This window comes from Notamacropus eugenii, chromosome 2 (genome assembly GCF_028372415.1).
Source record: "Notamacropus eugenii isolate mMacEug1 chromosome 2, mMacEug1.pri_v2, whole genome shotgun sequence".
Lineage (NCBI taxonomy): Eukaryota > Metazoa > Chordata > Mammalia > Diprotodontia > Macropodidae > Notamacropus > Notamacropus eugenii.
The window spans coordinates 208631249-208650447 of record NC_092873.1 but is presented as its reverse complement, the minus strand read 5'-3'; the positions used below and the strand labels follow the sequence as shown (position 1 = coordinate 208650447).

General features: G+C 36.6%; 1 protein-coding gene across 6 annotated transcripts in view; it reads right to left on the bottom strand.

Moving 5' to 3' along the window:
• TPD52L1 (TPD52 like 1) overlaps window positions 1-19199 on the bottom strand; it is a 136355-nt gene that overhangs the window by 27230 nt on the left and 89926 nt on the right. For all 6 annotated transcript variants that reach the window (XM_072643215.1, XM_072643217.1, XM_072643220.1 and 3 more), the window contains one exon: window positions 18246-18394. In XM_072643215.1, the coding sequence (XP_072499316.1) occupies window positions 18246-18394 (149 nt within the window). The remainder of the gene's footprint in view (window positions 1-18245; window positions 18395-19199) is intronic.

Below are 19199 nucleotides of genomic sequence, written 5' to 3'. Positions count from 1 at the left end.
TAAATTGTTGAATCAACATACCTGTCATCAATTAACAGAGGAAGTTGTTTTGAACAAGGATCACATTTTAAGTTAACTGCTTTATCTGACCTCAATACTTAATTCTTCTGGCTACTACCTAATAAAAAATCTAACTCGTGGAGAACACAGTGATCATGACCAGCAGGGGTCAGACAAACCCCTTTCACTCTATGTGTTCTTTCATAAGCTGTACAACTCATTAAAGACACCAAATGAGATGTGTCTCATTCATCCCTATGAAAAAATGCTGAAAATAACCATCCCTTCCTGATTACATTTAGCAAGACACACTCTGCAGCCAGTTACATGTTCACTTCGCTTTAAACAATGGATGTGATTATATCACCAAACCTGTTTCAAAAAAGAAAGTCTTTGGAATCAGTTCATAGGATCACATGATCTAAACTAGAAAGGGTCCTCATCCAGTCCAACATCTACATTTTATAGATATGGAGGCCAGGAAGGTTGTGACATGCGCAAGGTCACAAAGGTATTAAGTCTCAAGTCAAGATTTTAATCTAGGTACCTGGCATCTAAAGTCAATGTTTTCCCATTTTACTATGTTGCCTCAGAGAATTTTAAGTGTGAGTGTGTGTATGTATGTATGTGTTTAAAAATTCTTGATTACTAATGAGTGATTTCATTTTTTTTAATACAAAGGTCTTAAACTGAATTCAATTGTTGCTTTGCTCAAACCTATTCACAACTACAGACATACTCATCCTATAACTAATGTGTGGGCATTCTGCTGAAGGGAATGTGCAACTCTGAAAAGCCCCTCTGTTATTCAACTTTAGAAAAGCTCTCCATACCAGATGCCTGAGAGTGAAACATAGCTCCCTAAACATCATTGGCAGTCTATAGAGATGAAGACACTGTCAGATATGGCAAATGTGTAGGATTCCCCGAAAAGTTACAGTAACATTTTTAAAAAACATCAATGAAATATTTTTTACAGAAAAGTTCTAGAAAGCCATGGTACAATTCAGCTTCTACAATCCTAATAGTTTAGATTGGACAGATAAAGCAGTAAAGGAGAATGCCAAAGCAACACACCGCAAGACTGTTGGAAAGTATGATTTATGAAATGCACATGGCTGAAATCACTAGCCAACAAATGTACATCTGGTGCTATTAAAGAGATAGGATCTATTCCTCCTAAAAACACTATTATTTCTTCTCAAGAGAACATGAAGCACATTTATGATCAAATCCCAGCTGTCTACTTAGGCAACCACCATGATTTACAAAGTAGACATCTGAGTGCGACACATCAACTCATGTCGTTTCTGAACCAGAAACAGACTGAAATTCATAAATCCTGACTCCCTGGTATTTTTAAAGAACTCTAGTATAGCCATATCACATACTATTTCTGAGTAACAGAAATAACAAGAAGAGAGGAAAACAATATAAAATACGGGTGACCATGAATGGAGCTATGGCAATATGTAGGAGTAGGCATAGATTAGAGTATAAACTACAAAGAGAATATAGAAGGATTGATAGGAACTGGGGTTAGGAAGATAAATACACAGGATCAATAAAGAATGGAGCTTAGGAAAGAAAAGCTTCAGCTGTGCAGCTAGTTTGATGGAATCTGTTTTTTCATAAATCATGAAATCACTTGTTTCTTAGTGCCTCACTGGTTACTTAAAATGGAGATTTAGTATAAAGGTAACATGGTACAGAGGAAAGAAAATAAGAATTAGAGTTTGAAGACCCAGAACTGAATCCTGGCTCTGCCTCTCACCATATGACATGTGACATGTGACATGTGACAATTTCTCTGAACCTTACTTCTTCATCAGTAAAATGTGAATTATAATGCTTGTATTGTCTACCTTGGATGGCTGCTTATATAAGAGAGATTATTGTTACTGAAATGTTTCCAAGATTACCAAAGTGGGATATAGATGAGGCAACTCTAAACAATGGGATAATGGAAGGCTAAGGTTGTGTCATCATTATAACTAATATAATATTGTTACGTAACTGAAACATTGATTGTTCAGCATAAAAAAATTTGTAGAAGTAAGTAGTTATAACAATCATATAATATTACATACGCATGGTATAACAGAGCAATGAGAATCAGGAAACATTAGTTCCAACCTATGCAGTGATGGTGTCTCCCCCTAAGGCAAATATCTGACATAATGGAGAACTGCTCAAGATTTGTCAAGCCGGATAAACAGTACTTACTTTTTATGAATCACAAAAGAAGGGAAGAAGGAGAAGGGAGGAGGAAAGTGAATAAGCACTTACATAGTGCCCACTACATGGCAGGCACTGCGCTAAGTGCTTTACAAATTTTAGTTTTCAGAAGTCTTCTAAAAGACTACTTAGTAAAATTCAACTCATCTATGAAAATCTTCCATACTAACCCCACCTGGCCTCCAGTCCTGTTATTTTCTCTACAATTCAGTACTTGGTCATAACCATAGTTGTGTTTCCTTCCATGTAAAACTATTCATGCTTTATGTTCTCTATCAGACTGGAAGCTTCTTAAAGACAGAGACCACATTTTCTGCTGTGTCCTCCCCACAGTTTTCTCAACCTGCTAAATGTGTTCAATTAAATGCAATCCACTCACTTTTCTATTTAGGTCACAAGATCCTTCAAATCTTCATCTTACTTTTTCCATTTCAATGACTACAAGATTTCACGTGGCTAATAAAGCAAATGCCCTAAGACAGCTAAAACCTAGGGCTTAGAATTTCAGGCAGGCAGCCTACAAATGTAGTCAAGTTACAAAGTCTAACTAGATGTCACCAATCAAAGTTGCTCATATTTCCACAGTTTAAGGCCCCAAATAAAAGATAATCAGAATGGCATGATTTTAAATGATCCATTAACTTGAAGTAGCATAGGCTTGAAACATACTGATGGACACATATTTTACAAAAATACCACCCTGTATTCTTGTACACTAGGCTACACAGCACGAATATTGTTTAAAATAAAATAAATGTGCATAGATCAAGAGAAGGATTATTATAGGTTTAGAAATAGTAGGAACTTTAGAGGTTACTTAGTCCCTCCCTTTTAAGGATGATGACTTTAAGTGTAGTACTTCCTAGAAAAAGAAGACTGGATTACCCTTCTAAATAGGAAAAGGGAACATATGATATATTCTATATGCACTCCAGGCATATTCTCTAGGATACTGGGTAAAATGCCAACAAGTTGCAAAAAAACCCGCCCCAAAACCACACACACACACAAATACACACAAAATCATAGAGATTTTTCTGAATCAATAGGCAATGTTTATGCAAAGATACATTAAAAAGATCATTAAATGTATATAGTAAGCTGGGTTCAATAAACAGTATTTAAAAACAACACCTTATTGCCTCGTGGAAATTTATTATCCCTACTATCTAAAGAAGACAGAGCATATGCATATGAAGTATATTTTTCTACTCCTTCCTTACCTATGGATAAGGTAAATAATCTGTTGCCTCAAAAAAATTAGAACCATAAATTTTAAAGCTGAAAAAAACCTTAGTGATTGTTTAGTTAAACCCCCTTCACTTTACAGATGAGAAAAATAGTCATCTAATGAAATTATAATTATGTGACCACCTAATTAAGTCTTCAGTTTTGCATTACTGCTCCCTGTAACAGATCTTCACCCAATTATTGAACTTAAAATTTTTATAGGTAAGTTGAATTTTACTAAGAAAGTCTTTTGACAGACTTCTGAAAATGTCCAAAAGGTTAAAAATGGGACTTCTTATACTTACTGCCCAAAGCATCCTCAGTTGTTTTTGACTCTTTATGACACCATTTGGGGTTCTCTTGGCAAAGGTATTGCAGTGGTTTGCCATTTCCTTCTTCAGCTTGTTTTATGATGAGGAAACTGAGGCAAACAGGGTTGTCCAAGGTTACACGGCCAGTAAATGCCTGATCTCAGGAAGGTAAGTCTTCTTGACTCCAGGTCCCATGTTCTATCCACTGTACCCCCAGCTTTCCAAACATCCTCTAAACTCCCCCATTTCTGTTGGGGATGCCCACCATCATTCTGATCACTTAGGCTTGCAAACTTAAGAGTCATCTTTCTGGACTTCCCCTTCCCTCACATCTGAAATCCAACTAAGTTGCTAAGATACATTGATTCTACCCCCTTAATGCTTCTCATATACATTCCATTTTTCTATCTACCTAACCTCTATCCTAGTTCAACCTATCATCATTTTTCTTGTAGACTGCTACGGTATATTTTTAATCAGCTTCTTAAGTGAAATCCTTTCTTCCACTATCTTCCCTCTCTATTCCTCTCTCCACTCAACTTAATATTCCTAAGATACTGATAGGATCATGTCATACCCCTAACTGGAAAAACAAAAAAGTGTCTCTTTAGAGATAAAATATAGAATGATCAGTTTGGCATTTAAGGGCTTTTTCAATCTGGTTCTTACCTACCTTTTTAGCATTCTGGTCAGGGTGGGCTAGGTATTACTCTCTGTCACGTACCCTATTCCAGTCCAGCTGGTTGGCTAATTGCTCTCACAATATTCCATTCTTCTCCTCTTGTACTTTTTCAGAGGTGATCTCTAATGTCTGGAATAAACTTCTTCCTCCTTAACTCCATCTCTTGGAGCCTTTAGCTTCTCTTCAAGACAGCTTAGCTATCACTTCCTACAGGAGGTCTTAGTTAATGATCGATTGTTTCTTGAAATTACTTTGTTTTTTCTTATCTGTATATAAACATTTTGTTTTCCTCGATACCCCTTTCTGCTCCCTCACTAGTACCAAGCACAAAGCCTAGCACACTGTAGGTGATAAAAGAAATACTGCCCAATTCCACACAGTCAGTATCACAATCAGAGCTAGATTATGTTTTCTCACTTTTATTCCGTTCCATTGCATGATGCTACATTGCTTGGGACACTCAACACCAGCAGACAGAGGGCAGGATTTGGATTCTGAGGACCTGGGTTCAATTTCTGGCTCAGGTACTTACTGTGTATTGCCTTAAATAAGCTGCTTAATTATCTGGGTCTTAGTTCTTCACGGGTAGATGTCTTCTAAGTTTCCTTCCAGCTCTAAAATTATAAACTATGAACTTGAAAGTGCCTTTAATTATAATAATTACTGGAGATTACTTGTTAGAATAAGACAGTATAGTATTGTAGGAAGAGCACTAGCCTTGGAGGCAGAGGCCCGATGCTACATCATGACCTAGTTGTGTGAACACGGACAATCCCCCTACTTTCTGAACCTTGGTTGCCTCAACTATAAAATGGGACAGATAAAACTTGCATTATCTACACTTCACAGTGCTGCTGTAGAGAAGGCTTGTGATAAACCTTACTGTGCTACAGAAATGTGAATTATATAATTAATTAAAAATTACCATTGAAGCTCATTTGAATTTCTTTTCCTTATAAAGTTGATTAAATAAAAAATAAAAAAAAGCAGATTTGGTTCTCCCCATCCCCCAAATACACAGTGATTTCAAGATACTTTACAGCCTTATGATTGGTAAAATGTATTAAGAAGGCAACATAACCTAATTACTTAAGATGTAAAGAGAAATCAGAAAATCAGTAATGATATTAGCAATGAATGATTTACTTAAAACTCATAATTCTTCGCATATCTAATGAGTGAATAGGACTTACCAAGGTCTGGTCTTTGAGTGCACCTGAAATGTATATGATATTCCTTCCCAGAAGAATGAAAAATGCCATCAATTCCACAAGACAAAGTTATGTCTTGGGAAGGTGGCTCCCAATAAGTCACATGTTGCTTTTATAAAAAAGAATTATAGTTAACCTTCAACATTCACTTTTGCAACTTAAGCATCTGCATAATTTTATTAGAAAGCTCATTTTTACTCTTGCATTGGCAAGCATGCATATTCCACACAAATTTGTGGAGTGGCTGGTATTCTACTAGCACATACCTACTGGTATCTAGTATGGACCTGCTGGCTACAGACATCGAGGCTGTCGATGCCATCATTGATTGCAGCCTCAAAGTTAAATGTCAACTCAACCTCTCCTATGCTCCCATACTCTGAGACCCTTAAGGATTTCAAATGGTGCACAAAGCAAACTTCAATGAAGGATTATTTCAAGCTAGTGTGTCTTACATGATCTCCAACAAGATCCCCCAGCTATAAAGAACTAAGTGTCTGAGGGAATAAGTGCCAATCTCAGCGTCTTCTGACAGAAGAGATTAAAGTCCCAGCAACCTCTCTCTTGGTTTTCAGTGGGTTTACAGCAGTATAGCACACAGTAGTACAACACCCTCACATTGCCATCTGACACAGTGGAAGGTAAGATTCAGTTTAAAAAATGTTTTAGTTTCAAGAATTTTATTTGCTATATGGTATTTATGGTACTGCAGATTTCATGTGTTAGGAAAATGAATATTGTCTAAAATAAATATTTATAGATGTTAGCACAAAAGGTCACCAACATTTAGGGAATTACTAGCATGAAAAAATGTTTTTGTATGTTTCCAATTTTATTTTGTATACTGCATTGTGTGAGTTATTTCATGGTTGCTATGTTAGGAAAAGTATATATTATAAGAATGCTTTGTTATAAACTATATGCAGAAAAGTGTATTTTCAGCAACATCTAATGAAAGATTACAGTTTTTGGAGGTTATGTGACTTGCCCAGGGTCCCACAGCTAGTATGTGATGAGTTCAGTCTTCTTGTCTTCCTGACTCCAGAACTGGCATTCCATTCACCGCATCACCTAGCTGCTCAAAGACTACAACTAGGCCTGGACATTATTCTCATGAAGTTTTGTTGTATTCTCTGTTACACTGTACGCTCCTGGAGGTCAGGAACAGTTTCAGATTTGTATTTGTATCCCCAGTCCCCATGACAGTTATCTGGCACATAATAGGTACTTAAATACTTATTAAGTGACTGATTCAGCTTTCCCAAATGTGGTTCCTGATCCACATCAATTCTTCTGAAAAAAGAAAAGAAGTTCCAAAAGACCAAGAGCTAGAGGCTTGAGAAAGGTATTCAAGGTTTACTCAACCCCAATCTCCTACCCCACTCCTAATTCTTTTGTGAATTTACCAATTCAACTAATTTTAGGGTTTTGGCGTCTGAGCTAGTGAGTGGGGATGAAACAAAACTACTGACAACAGAAATCTCCAAGTATAAGGAAATGGCATTTTAAAATTTCTCAGAAGTTAACAGAAACCATCAATTTTAAAAATTCTTTTCCCCAAAACTGACCATATCAACAAATTGTGATTAGATAGGGCCTTTCCTTCTCTGGATGTGGTTAATGATGTTCATCTCCCCCATACAAACTCCCCTTGGTAATTTCTTCTTAGGGGGGAAATTACCTTAACCTATAGTAGGAAAAGTTGTTCAAAGTAATTGTCACTACATTTTTAAGTGAGAGAAACACTGCAATTTTACATACCAAGTTATTAACTTTAAAATACCAGCAAGCATTAACCTAGTTCTAATATCTAGTATTACAGAACAAAAAGAGAAGAGTTAGGGTTAGTGCATGTGCCCAGACTCCGGGAAGTCCTGTTGACTGTATTTCTATTTCAACTCCACATGCTCACCAACAACACTGACATGCAAAGAGACTAGGAATGAGTTCTTGGTCCCTGGCATTTTGTGTTCTATCAGGTTGCCTGAAAAAAGAAATACCCCTTTCTCAGCCAAAACGAGTTTGGCCAGAGAGTTCAAGAAAATGCCTGCTGTTTTATAAATCAAGCTGCTAAATCAAATACTGAGCAGTGTTACGTAAAGGGATTGAACATTAAGGGTTTTCCACTGAGGTCTTAGAACTCAAAACCAGCAGAAACCAAGTAACTTAGAGGTGCTGTTTTTAGAACCTTTACCAATGAAGGCAGTGTGGTATAGCTGAAATAACACTAAATTAGGACATGGTTTCTAATCCCAACTATGTCATGAAAAATAAAAGATTACTTGATATTTTTTGTTTTTAAACTATATGCATTTTAAAATATAATCTCATGCTTCTTTTCCACCCTCCCCTGAACTGAACTCCATGTGGTTAAGATCTTTCATTTCTCTGGGACTCTATTTCCTCACAGAAAATGAGGTGATTGTGCTAAGGTCCTGTCTAAAAGGACCTAAAATTCCATATGTACCTTTATAAATGAGGCCTGAAATGAATGAAAGCTGAGGTGCTAAGGCAGTTTGTAAACTCCACAAAAAAACAAATACAAATTACATCTATTATGACATTTGATCATCACAATAACTTTTTAAGTTAGGAGGTACCATTATCCTGATTTCACAGATAAGAAAACTGAAGCTGAGACACGGTAATCTGACCAAGATCATAGAGTGTCTGAGGCAGCATTTGAACTCAGGTCTTCCTGACTCCAAATTAAAAGCTCTGTCCATTAGACCAAGTTGAATTCTTGATTCTTGAATGAATCATATCCCTTAAAATCTGAACTTTAGAGCAAACTGAAAGAAACAGACATGAGTATATAAGGATCATGCCATCACAGAAACATTTCAGTGGCCCAGTGCTCTCCTGAATGGTCACTGCAGTCACCAGCTCAAGTTTATACAGAGCTTTAGGGTCTGAGCGGCCATTGCAGTAAAAGTTCTGAACCAGTTCAAGTTTATACAGAGCTTTAAAGGCTTGCAAAGAGCTTTAAAAATATCACATTCTATCCTTACAACCACCATAGGAGGTAGCAGTTATTGTTATTCCCATTTTGTAGATGAGGAAACTGAGGCAGAGAGGTTAAATAACTTGCCCAGGGTCACACAGCAAGTTTCTGAAGCCACATCTGAACTCATGTAGGTCCTGACTCTAGGTCCAGAGCTCTTCTGACTGTGCTGCCTAGCTGAAGAGTCCTACAGAGCGGAGGCAGACTAGCTCTGTCACTAACTGGCTGTGTGACTGTGATAAAAAAATCATTTCACTTCTCTTGAACTCAGTTTCCTTATAGGTAAAAATAAGACAGAAGGACTAGACAGATGATCTCTGAGATCTTACATACCTCTAACATTCTCTAATTCTTTTATTTTTTTCTTCAGGTCCCTTTTCCTCAACAACATGGTTACACCAAAAGATAAAAGTTTTCCAGAGGTCGGTAAACATTCTTTCATCAGCTGACTCATTTCTACTTTGGGGAGAAGCAAAGGTACTTTTTCTAGGGAATTTTGTTTAAAAGGAATGTTTGGGACTATTAAAAAAAAAATCCATACCAGGTAGGTAATCTGCCTATGCTTCTGTTTACTGTTAAGGCTGCCTTAAATGGTCAGATTCCTTATAGTTCTTCTTACTTGAAAACTTTCACATGCCAACTTTTCATTTAAAAAAAAAATCAAAAGAAAAAGACTTAATAATATAAAGTTAGATTTAGAAAACCTGAAGGAGTCACAATCAAGCGTGGCTTATCACAGTGGGCACAATATTTCATGAGGAAGTGGGGGGCGGGGATCAGTGCAATGTTTGGGGATTGTGAATGACAGCTGGGCTTAGGGAAGCTGGTTAGAATGCTGTAATTAGGCATCAAACAGCTTTATAGAGGAAAGGCACACAGAACTGAGGCACTAACTAGTGAGGATTCAATGCCAACGTACCTCCCAGGATTTTAAGCATTCCTCCTGGATTTTGTAGAGTCAGGATAGGACTCACAGAATGCACAGAGTACCTGACTGCAAGTATTATTGTATTATGTGTAATGTTCAACTTCATTGTGAATAATTACTTCTGGACTGAGATTAAACAAAACCCCAGGTCAAAACTTCCTCACCCATCATAATTTCTCCCAAGTGTTCATTTTTCCAAAATGCAATCCTGACATCAGTGAACTCCTTGTTCTTTAACACACACACACACACACACACACACACACACACATTCATACAAGTACTGTATTTAAAATAAATCACTATGGACTACTTACAATGTAGCAGAGATTGCTCATCCCAGATGTAGCAGAAATCGCTAATTTAAATGCCAGATCAGTGTAATTCAGGACTACTGATCATTTTCCTCCAGATGTGGACAAAAATTAGGTACTTTTAGTAAAATTAAATTCCAGCCTGAGATATGGTATTTGTCTGGGGAAACCAGCTCTATTCCTTTATGAGAATGGTAGCTTCATGGCAATTATAGTTTCTATTTACATGGAGCTTTTACAAGCATAATTGAATTGGAACTGGAGAACAAACCTGTGACATTTATGGCATAAAGATTATGGTTCTCATTTGACGGACAAGGCTAGAGAAATTTAAGTGACTTCACAGAATGAGAGGGGATCAAAGGATCAGTCAAGATGATCTAGTTTAATTCACCCATTTTATAATTGAGGAAGCTAACACCTAGCAAAGTGAAGTGACATGTCCAAAGTCAAATGTCTGGTTAAGGGTAGAACTAGGACTCAGTCTTTCTCATTCTGTTTAGGTTTCTCTTCCTAGGATATCTTCCTTTTCTTTTTCAGTTAATGAGTGTCAGATTCTAGGAAAGTCTTATATAAACTGATGCAAAGTGAAATGAGCAGAACCAGGAGAACACTGTACACAGTAACAGCAATATTGTAAGATGATCATCTGTGAATGAATTAGCTCTTCTCAGCAATATAATGATCCACCCAAGACAATTCTGAATTATTTATGATGAAAAATTCTGTCTCCAGAGAAAGAACTGATGGGAGTCTGAATATGGATGGAAACATACTTTTTTACTTTCTTTATTTTTCTTGTTGTTTCTTCTTAAATTTTGGTCTATGTTTTCTTTCACAACATGACTAAAATGGAAATGTTTTGTGTAACTACCCATGTATAACCTACATCAAATTAATTCACTGAAGGGGGTGGGGAGGGAGGGAGAGAATTTGGAACTCACTTTTAAAAACAAATGTTGAAAATAGTTTTTACGTGTAATTGGGGAAAATAGAATACTAAATTTTTTAAAAAATGAATGTCAGATTGTAGGCTAGAATCTTCTGACGTTAAGTTCAATATTCTAGACTCAGCTCCACAATGCCTCTATATGACAAATGAGCAATTTTTCTCCTGGTGGTGGAAGAGTATTGTTTAAAATAGAAGTTATTATGGCCAAAAAAGTCTTCTCTGTAAGAAAATATCCATATCAAATGATATCATGGATTATTTAAGTTGAGAGTAAAAACAGACCTAGCCAAAAATGTTTTCTTGAACATCTCAATGCTTATGAATGAATTTACAAGTTTATCTGGATTTCAAACTTTTTTTTTGCAAAGATATATACATATATAAAAGCTAGTTTTAAAATTTAATCAATACAATGGCTTTTTGACAAAAACTGAAAAAGATGAATCAGACTTTAAACAAGAAACTAGCTCCTTCTTTATTGGGCTGGAGCAGGGTAGTTCTTAGGGCTAACTATTATTCACATGTATCAACCGCACCTCCCCCTTCTTTTGGTCATGATAGTGGGTGGTAATATATGTGTGTGTGTGTGTGTGTGTGTGTGTGTGTGTGTATGATATGTGCATGTATATATATAAAATGTGTATGCATAATATACATATATATGTATATACATATATGTATACATATGCTTTTAAAGATCTATATAGACATATGTATGTGTGTACATGTGTATGTATATGTGTGCTTTTTAAGACTTATTAATACTGCATTTCCCCCATATTTACGGTCACCTAGATCTACAAATAAATAAATGATACTTATAGTTTGGGAAAGGGAAATGAATACAATATAGACTTTGTTGCTATTGGTCTTTTTCAATTCTAGGAATCCCAAGGTTTAATCTGCCTTTGTAATAACTAACCAGCTAAATGTTGATAAAATGAACAGTAATTAGTTTACAAAAATAAGTGAACTACTTTTAAAACTCACAGTTGATTTCTTTTTATGTTTCCTGAATTGTATCCTAGTATATCTAAGACTGAATCTGGATTTTTCAAATTCATGTTGGAATGAGAAGCAATTCTGTGAATGTTTCAGTACTCTCTGTGCCACAGTCTAAATCTGCTGGATCAATTTATATTTATTTTATCTTTCAGAGCAACATGAATGTCAAAGGCACACCAATTTAGAGGAAAAGCACATTTGTAAAACATATATAGGAAACATGAGAGAAAAGCATTATGAGCAGTATCTTGCAGAACAACAAAAAAACACTGAGGAGAAAAAAGCAAAAGAATAGAATTTTGAGGCACATGGCCATTAATAAGGAAAGACAAATTCAAGTAAAATGGAACAGATCTTCCAGCTTTTTCATGGTGATAAATTGAAGCCTCAAGTTCAAGAAACTGATATTCTAGCTCATCATGACCTCATATAGCAGAGACATGCTATAATACAGAAAAGTTCAATTAGATATTGTTAAGCAAATAGGAAAAGGGAAAGGAAATAAGGCTCAGTTCATTTACAGAAACTGCAAGTGTACAGACAAAAGATACTGAGACATCATAATGCACGACATCTGAGGAGAAGCTGGCTTGAGCCTCAGGTGCCTCAGGTGAGACAGTAATATTGGATAGGAGTTCCTGAGTCAGGATAATACCAGAGCAAAACTCTCTCCCTTCTGGAATAAGGCAATAACTACCATCCCATAAAATTGGTCATGACTTTACAGAATTTTAAAATATAATTTATTCGAGATACAGAGGTAGAAATTTATTGCTTTTTTTTTTTTAAATGGAAACCAATGGAAAAACTCTTAATTTTACAGAAATTCACCCTTCAACTCTGCTGGGTGCCTAAAGCAAAAATATACTTGTAAATAAATAGCTCACTAGGTTGTTGAGATTTTTTGCCATCACAATTAACTTTGAGATGTTCAGCAACGCACAGCCATGTATTTCCTCGATAAAATTATTTTCATGGATTTATTGCTTATTTCAGAAAAATGTATTAATTCATATTATGCCATATTTTATAAATTATTTTTACATCTGTTTTCTTGTTAATTTTTTTCAGTAATGTTCTTAATTTGAAATAATTTAGACTCAGTGTTATCATTCTGAAGTAGAAAATTTATTTTTAAGGGAGATTTAGTACTGGTCTGAAACAAACCCTCTGCTGTTTATTAAAATGGTTTGTATGAGTAAAGTCATTTCCTATTTGGGAAGTTATTTTTTAATACCACATAATGTTCATGAATACATACTCAATGTTACTAAATATACAAAATCATTTTCAAAGTGAATTTTATAATTTAGAGGCAGCTTAGGTGGCACGGTAGGTAGAGTACTGGGCTTTGAGTCAGGAACAACTACATTCCAATCTGGCTCTCAGATACCAGCTCTGTGAACCTGGTCAAGTTACGTAACCTCACTTTGCCTTAGTTTCCTAACTGTAAAATAATAGCACCTAACTTACAAGGTTGTTATAAAGGTCATGAGATAATGTTTGTAAAGTACTTAAGTAGGCAGTTCTTAGCACATAGTAGATGCTACAAAAATGTTTATTCTCTTTCTTTCCCTCACTTCTCTACCCCTAAATGGCATAGAGAACACAGCATCCCCCTTGGAAGTTAGGACAACAAGTAAGGATTGCAGTTTTGCCTCTGGCCCATGGAGGCTGATCACAGATAAGTCATATAATCTCTCAGTATACCAGACAACCCTCAAAATCTTTCATTTACAGACATAATGCAGGTCTTCACTGGTAGAAGGAATTTCCAAAACAAGTGGTCCCCAGAACAATGAAATCACAAATACAGACCACAAAACCAAAATGAACCATGTTTTATAGATAATCTGTCAAACTTAATATCTTAATCTCAATTTACCAAATTGATTCTAAGATTAGAAAAAAACCTTGAGAGGCAATGGCAAGATGGAAGGCAAGCTCTCCACAGGGGCATTGGGGCAGAGAGGTCTGGGGTTCGAGGCTTGGCCTGATATACACTGACTGAATGTACCTGGGAAAGGAATACTTTAAGACTCTACAGCTGCAGAGAATGCGCAGGGCTACATGAGCCAAGGTTGTTTTCTCATCTGGCATTCCCTAGACAAGTGTAATCATGGGTCTGTGCCCCATTCCCCTCACCCTACCAAACGAAAACCTTTCCTTTTGATTAAAAAGGTAATAAGAATTAAAAACAAAGATAAGAAACCCTTGTGCCTGTACATTCAGCCTTTTACCTTCACAGGTAGTTCTGGGATCAACCCTGCTGGAACATAACAGTAATAAGAATGACAACAATAACATACTTCATCACCGATCAGAATATGTGACTGAGAAGTTCAACAACAAGGACATGGTACTTATGTCAGAGCTCAAACACAGAGCGTTTTGTAAATATTTACTGTGTGGGCTTTCCTGACTTCTGTACAGCTTGTACTCATTAAATGTGCTTGGAAGACAAATGCAGGCACAAATTCCCTTTGAAGCCACTCTCTCTTTTGTGGCAGGTATGTGTCAGAAACCATTATAGGCCTCAAGCATCAGGAAAAGTGAGTGTCCCTCTCTAACAGTCTAACTAATGAAACAAGAGCACATCTCCTGTCATGCCAGGCGAAAGTACTTTTCTGGGTCTTTTCTATTCACTCACTTCACCTGCCCACTCCTGAAGCTACCCAGCCCCAAGAAAGGGTATTAAACCTGATATCCTGCCCCATTAATGCCAAGAGGTAGCCCTAGAAGACTGCATAAAAGGAAAGCAGTAAGTCTAGCAGGATTCTATTATCATGACAGACTTGAGTTTTTCCCATTAATACTATCACTAAGATGTAAAATGGACCATTGGCAACAACCATGGAATATAGCTGAAAGCAAGCAATTTTGAAAAACAAAATTAGCATGGTGGTTATAGGCTTTTTTTTTTCTTTCTCTGAGGGAATGTTTTTTCTCTACTTCTGGGAAGTATTCTTCTCTAATGAATATAAACATTCATTAAATTAATAATATAATAAATATGAGCCTGATTTTCTCTTAAAAACAAGGAGGGCACAAGCAACTCAAGCTCTTAAGGGGGAGAAAAATCTTGATTATTTGCTTACTTACTTATTCTCTGTCCTAGAACTGTTATGTTTAGCCAGTCTACCTACCCTGAAAAGTACTCCTGTCCCCTCCTAAAAGTTGTAAGCAAGACCAGGGTCTTGTTTTAAGTTAAACTGTTCAGTTTCTTTCTAGGAACCAATCTACCTCTCATTTTATTACTTCTTTCCCAGAGTACAAAGTGTCTAGGTGGGAAGAAAGTCAATGCTAGGACTCTTTATCACATTCCTCTACTTAGGCCCCCTTATCTCCAGGAAACACAGCATCGTCAAACATATAAAACAACTAGCTCTTTGCTAGTGTATCTGATAAATTAACACTTGCTACAGCATTATAGGGTCCTAATTTTCCCACCACATTTTGGGAGGGGACTGATAGCAGTTAGAGACTTTAATAGTTAGAGTCCTAGGCATTAGGTAACAGGCCAGTTATAGAACTATTTTCAGACCTTCTAGCACCCCTAAAACAGTATACTTAACAACTAGCCACTCCGTGTATAATACAAGCTTTGCTCCTGGTTGCAGCAAAAGATGATGGTGAACAAGGAGCCCACCCTAAAAGTGATTTCATCATATGGAAATCTTGGTTCTATCAGGATATAGATCGGGATCCTATTACATATAATAGAAATGCCTAAGTCACACATCTAAGCTCAATTTTAGGATGGATTTCAATGATCATAAATATAATTTCAATTAATCATCACAGAGGTGAGTCTTCATTTCAGGGGACTAGAACTGAGGTATCAGGGTTCAAGATATCTGAATAAGGAAAAGAATGGAAAGAAATAATGGTATTTATTGTTACTGATAATTAATATAAAATTATCGGTTTTATATTAATGGTATTAATATTAAAAAGAGTGATTAAGATGGCATTAACACTCAGAAGAACATATAACTATTTTTTCATTTCTATACAATTATTATGGGAGTTGCCAATGCATGGACTGCAGTATATCTCAAGAAATATATAAGGAAACAAGCTAGGTTTTAACAATTGATAGCAGATCTTGTCTTCTCAGTCAAACAACTAAATGAAAGGTACATAGAACCCCAAATTCTGCTATGCCTTTTGATTATAAAAAAGTATTCGTGCTGACTGAATAAAATCCAACCTTAAAGGCCCTCCTCCAACAAGGAACCTCTCATACCTATCTGAAGTTTATGTCAGATTTTATGACAGATGCAGCTACAGAGACAACTTTATTCAACGAGCCTCTGATCACGAGCATCAAACCAGGCACAAAACAGGTGCTCTTAGTGCACAGTCCTCCAGATGCTCATACTTTCAGATGACACTGTGTCTAAGGGCCACATGTCAAACAGCACAGTGAAGACTAGACCCCAGGGCTCTTTGCTCCAAGTTCAATACATTTTCCGCTGTACCTTTTTGCTTTCTGGGTTTTCAGAACATGTGATGGAATCTAAGAACAGAGGCTTCCAAGAAGAACCTTACATACAAGAATTCTCCAAGTAAAGGGGACATTATAAATACTGGTAACTTTGAGGAACTGGCTAACTCTCTGTAGGAAACAGACTACACTGAACTGAAGACTACCAATGGAGTTTGGAGGGAATCCCCTCATCAGTAGCTGTAGCAGTGATTCAAGACCAAAAACAAACTATGCAGTTAAAATTATAATGCACTGACTGTGCAGCCAGGTTAAATGACTTTCAGAAGTAGCAGTAAAATAGGAAGGAGTTACTAAGATTGTACTAAATGTTGTTCCAAATATTCACCTTCATGGTGTTGAAGCAAGTTGAAAAAAGCAAAGTGTTTTTAAATTGCCTACATGACTTTACTGAAATTGCTAGGGAATTTTAAATAGTACACGTTTCTGCTCACACTCCAAACGTTGACTGAAAGTGACCAAGCCAGACAACAATTTAGTATGGACAAAAAAGTATGCTGGCCAAAGGAACAAGGTTGCTTCTGAAATTTTAATTAGCAAACAAAAAAACCTAATTGAGAAAAAATATTTAATGCCACCACCAGTAACCATGTTTGAAAAAAAATAGCCAAGAACCTTGAATCTTCCTCAAAAGGCAGAAAATGTTGGGAAGGAAAGAACAGTAGAATTTTGAGCATGTAGAGCAGTGGTCTCTCAACATTTCTGATCATGCATTTCGTATCAGCAAAAAAAAATTTTAACATGTGCCTTCAATATATATATATATATACACACACACACACACACACACACACACACACACACACACACACACACACATATATATGTTTATGTGTAAATATATTAATCACTATCTACATTATAAACTTAGAGAATAAAAAAGATGAGATAATAATTGATCCTAGAGTCAACCGGAGCCATAAGTTTACTGAGCAAGGTAATGAATGACATCAGACCTGTAAAATAAGATTAGCTGCTATGTGGAGGATGAATTGAAGAGTGGAGAGATTTGAGGTGTAGGAAGACTAAAGCTATTGCAACAGTCCAGGTGAGATGTACATAATGAGGCCCTGAACTAGGGGAGTGACTATGAGTGGAAAGGATGGACTGATAGCTGCACAGGGAGCTGATCTGCAATTTGGGATAAGGAAGAATGAAGAGTTGAAGATGACACAAGAATGCAAACCTGAGTAACTGAAAGGACAGTGGCATCCTCAATAACAATAGGGATGACTGGAAGAGGGGTGTATTTGGAGAGAAAGATAATATAAGGAGATCTGTAATGCTACTCACAACCCATCCTACCTGTAAATCTTGTATGACTCACTGTTCCACAGAATATGTTGGGAAGAGGAAGAATTTTGCAAAGCTTTCTCATTGAGGGCCACCTGCTGCAAGCCAAGAAGTGATCTGATGAATGGGGTACGAGAATTTTGCCTTCACAGATGTTGCATGTGCTTGGGTTACAGCAGCTGGGCTATAAAATTCTGAGCAGCAATGGGAGGCCAGCAGTTGGGTCCTGGACACTGTGTGGAGAGCGTTGAACAAGAATGAAGAGAGTAGTGTAACTGCGTTGGAGACAAGTCCACGATAGGCTTTTGCAAGAAGGGAAGGATGTGATGCATCTTGTGATCAAGCCTCAGCCTCCACTTAGAAGACCCCTGATCAGGATTGCCTCAAGTCTCTCTAGAATCTGCCTGCTGTACTACATGGGTGACAAAGTGACACTCTATTTCCTCCCAGGAGAGTGATCCTTTTTTATGTAGCTGAAAAGTACTAATGAAAAGCTGAGAAGAAAAAACACAGTAAAGGGAATAGGAAGAATGAATGGGTTGGAAGTAGTGTGAATTCTGTACTTACGCAGTGGTGGTCTGCACTTCATGCCAGCCTTTGCTAAAATTCTGTTTCAACTCATTCATTAGATTCATGCCGAGCTTTTGTTTTATTTCGACCAGATGCTTTTCTTTGGCTGTTAACACTTGTCGTAAAGTTGTGATTTCATCTTCCAGCTAGATAAAAGGTAGGAAAATTAAAAAAAAAAGAACATGAGACCTTCTAAAAACCACCTTAATGAATACAAACATGGGATGAATTATAATGTAGTTTCAAGGGACCACATGGTATTCTAGTTCTAGGCATTTAAACTTTGTGTTTGGCCCCACCTGAAATATACTATATAAACGACTGTACTGTCACTAGAAACCAGAAGGGATAAGTAGAACTACGGAAACACTGAGTTGGAAGTGACTTTAGAGGTCACCTAATCAAACATACCAAACATGAATCAGGTCTAAAATATTCCATGCAAGTCATCACACCAAGACTCTGCTTAAAGGTCAGGTTAGCCCACTTCATGTTTGTACAGCTCTAATTATATGGAAAATTATCTTTATATTAAGCTGAAGATCCTGTACTTAAGCTTCTTCAGATATGGAGATCTAAGTACAAAACCAGCCTCAGACACTTAGCTGTTTGACCCTAGAAAAATCGCTTAACATCTTTCTCAGTCTCATTTTCCTTGTCTGTAAGATGGGAATAATAATAGTACCTACAACTCACAAGGTTATTGTAAGGATCAAATGAAATAACATGTAACATATGAATAATATATTAAATATGAAATAACAAATGAAATAACATACATATATACTTACAGATAGAGCAAAAGAAAGAGTATAGGACTTGGAGTTGGGAAGACCTAAGCTTAAACACATTTACTAGCCATGTGACTCTGGGCAAATCACTTAACCTCCGTTTGTCTTGGTTTCCTCAATTATAAAATGGTGATAACAACAGTACTTACTTGACAGGGTT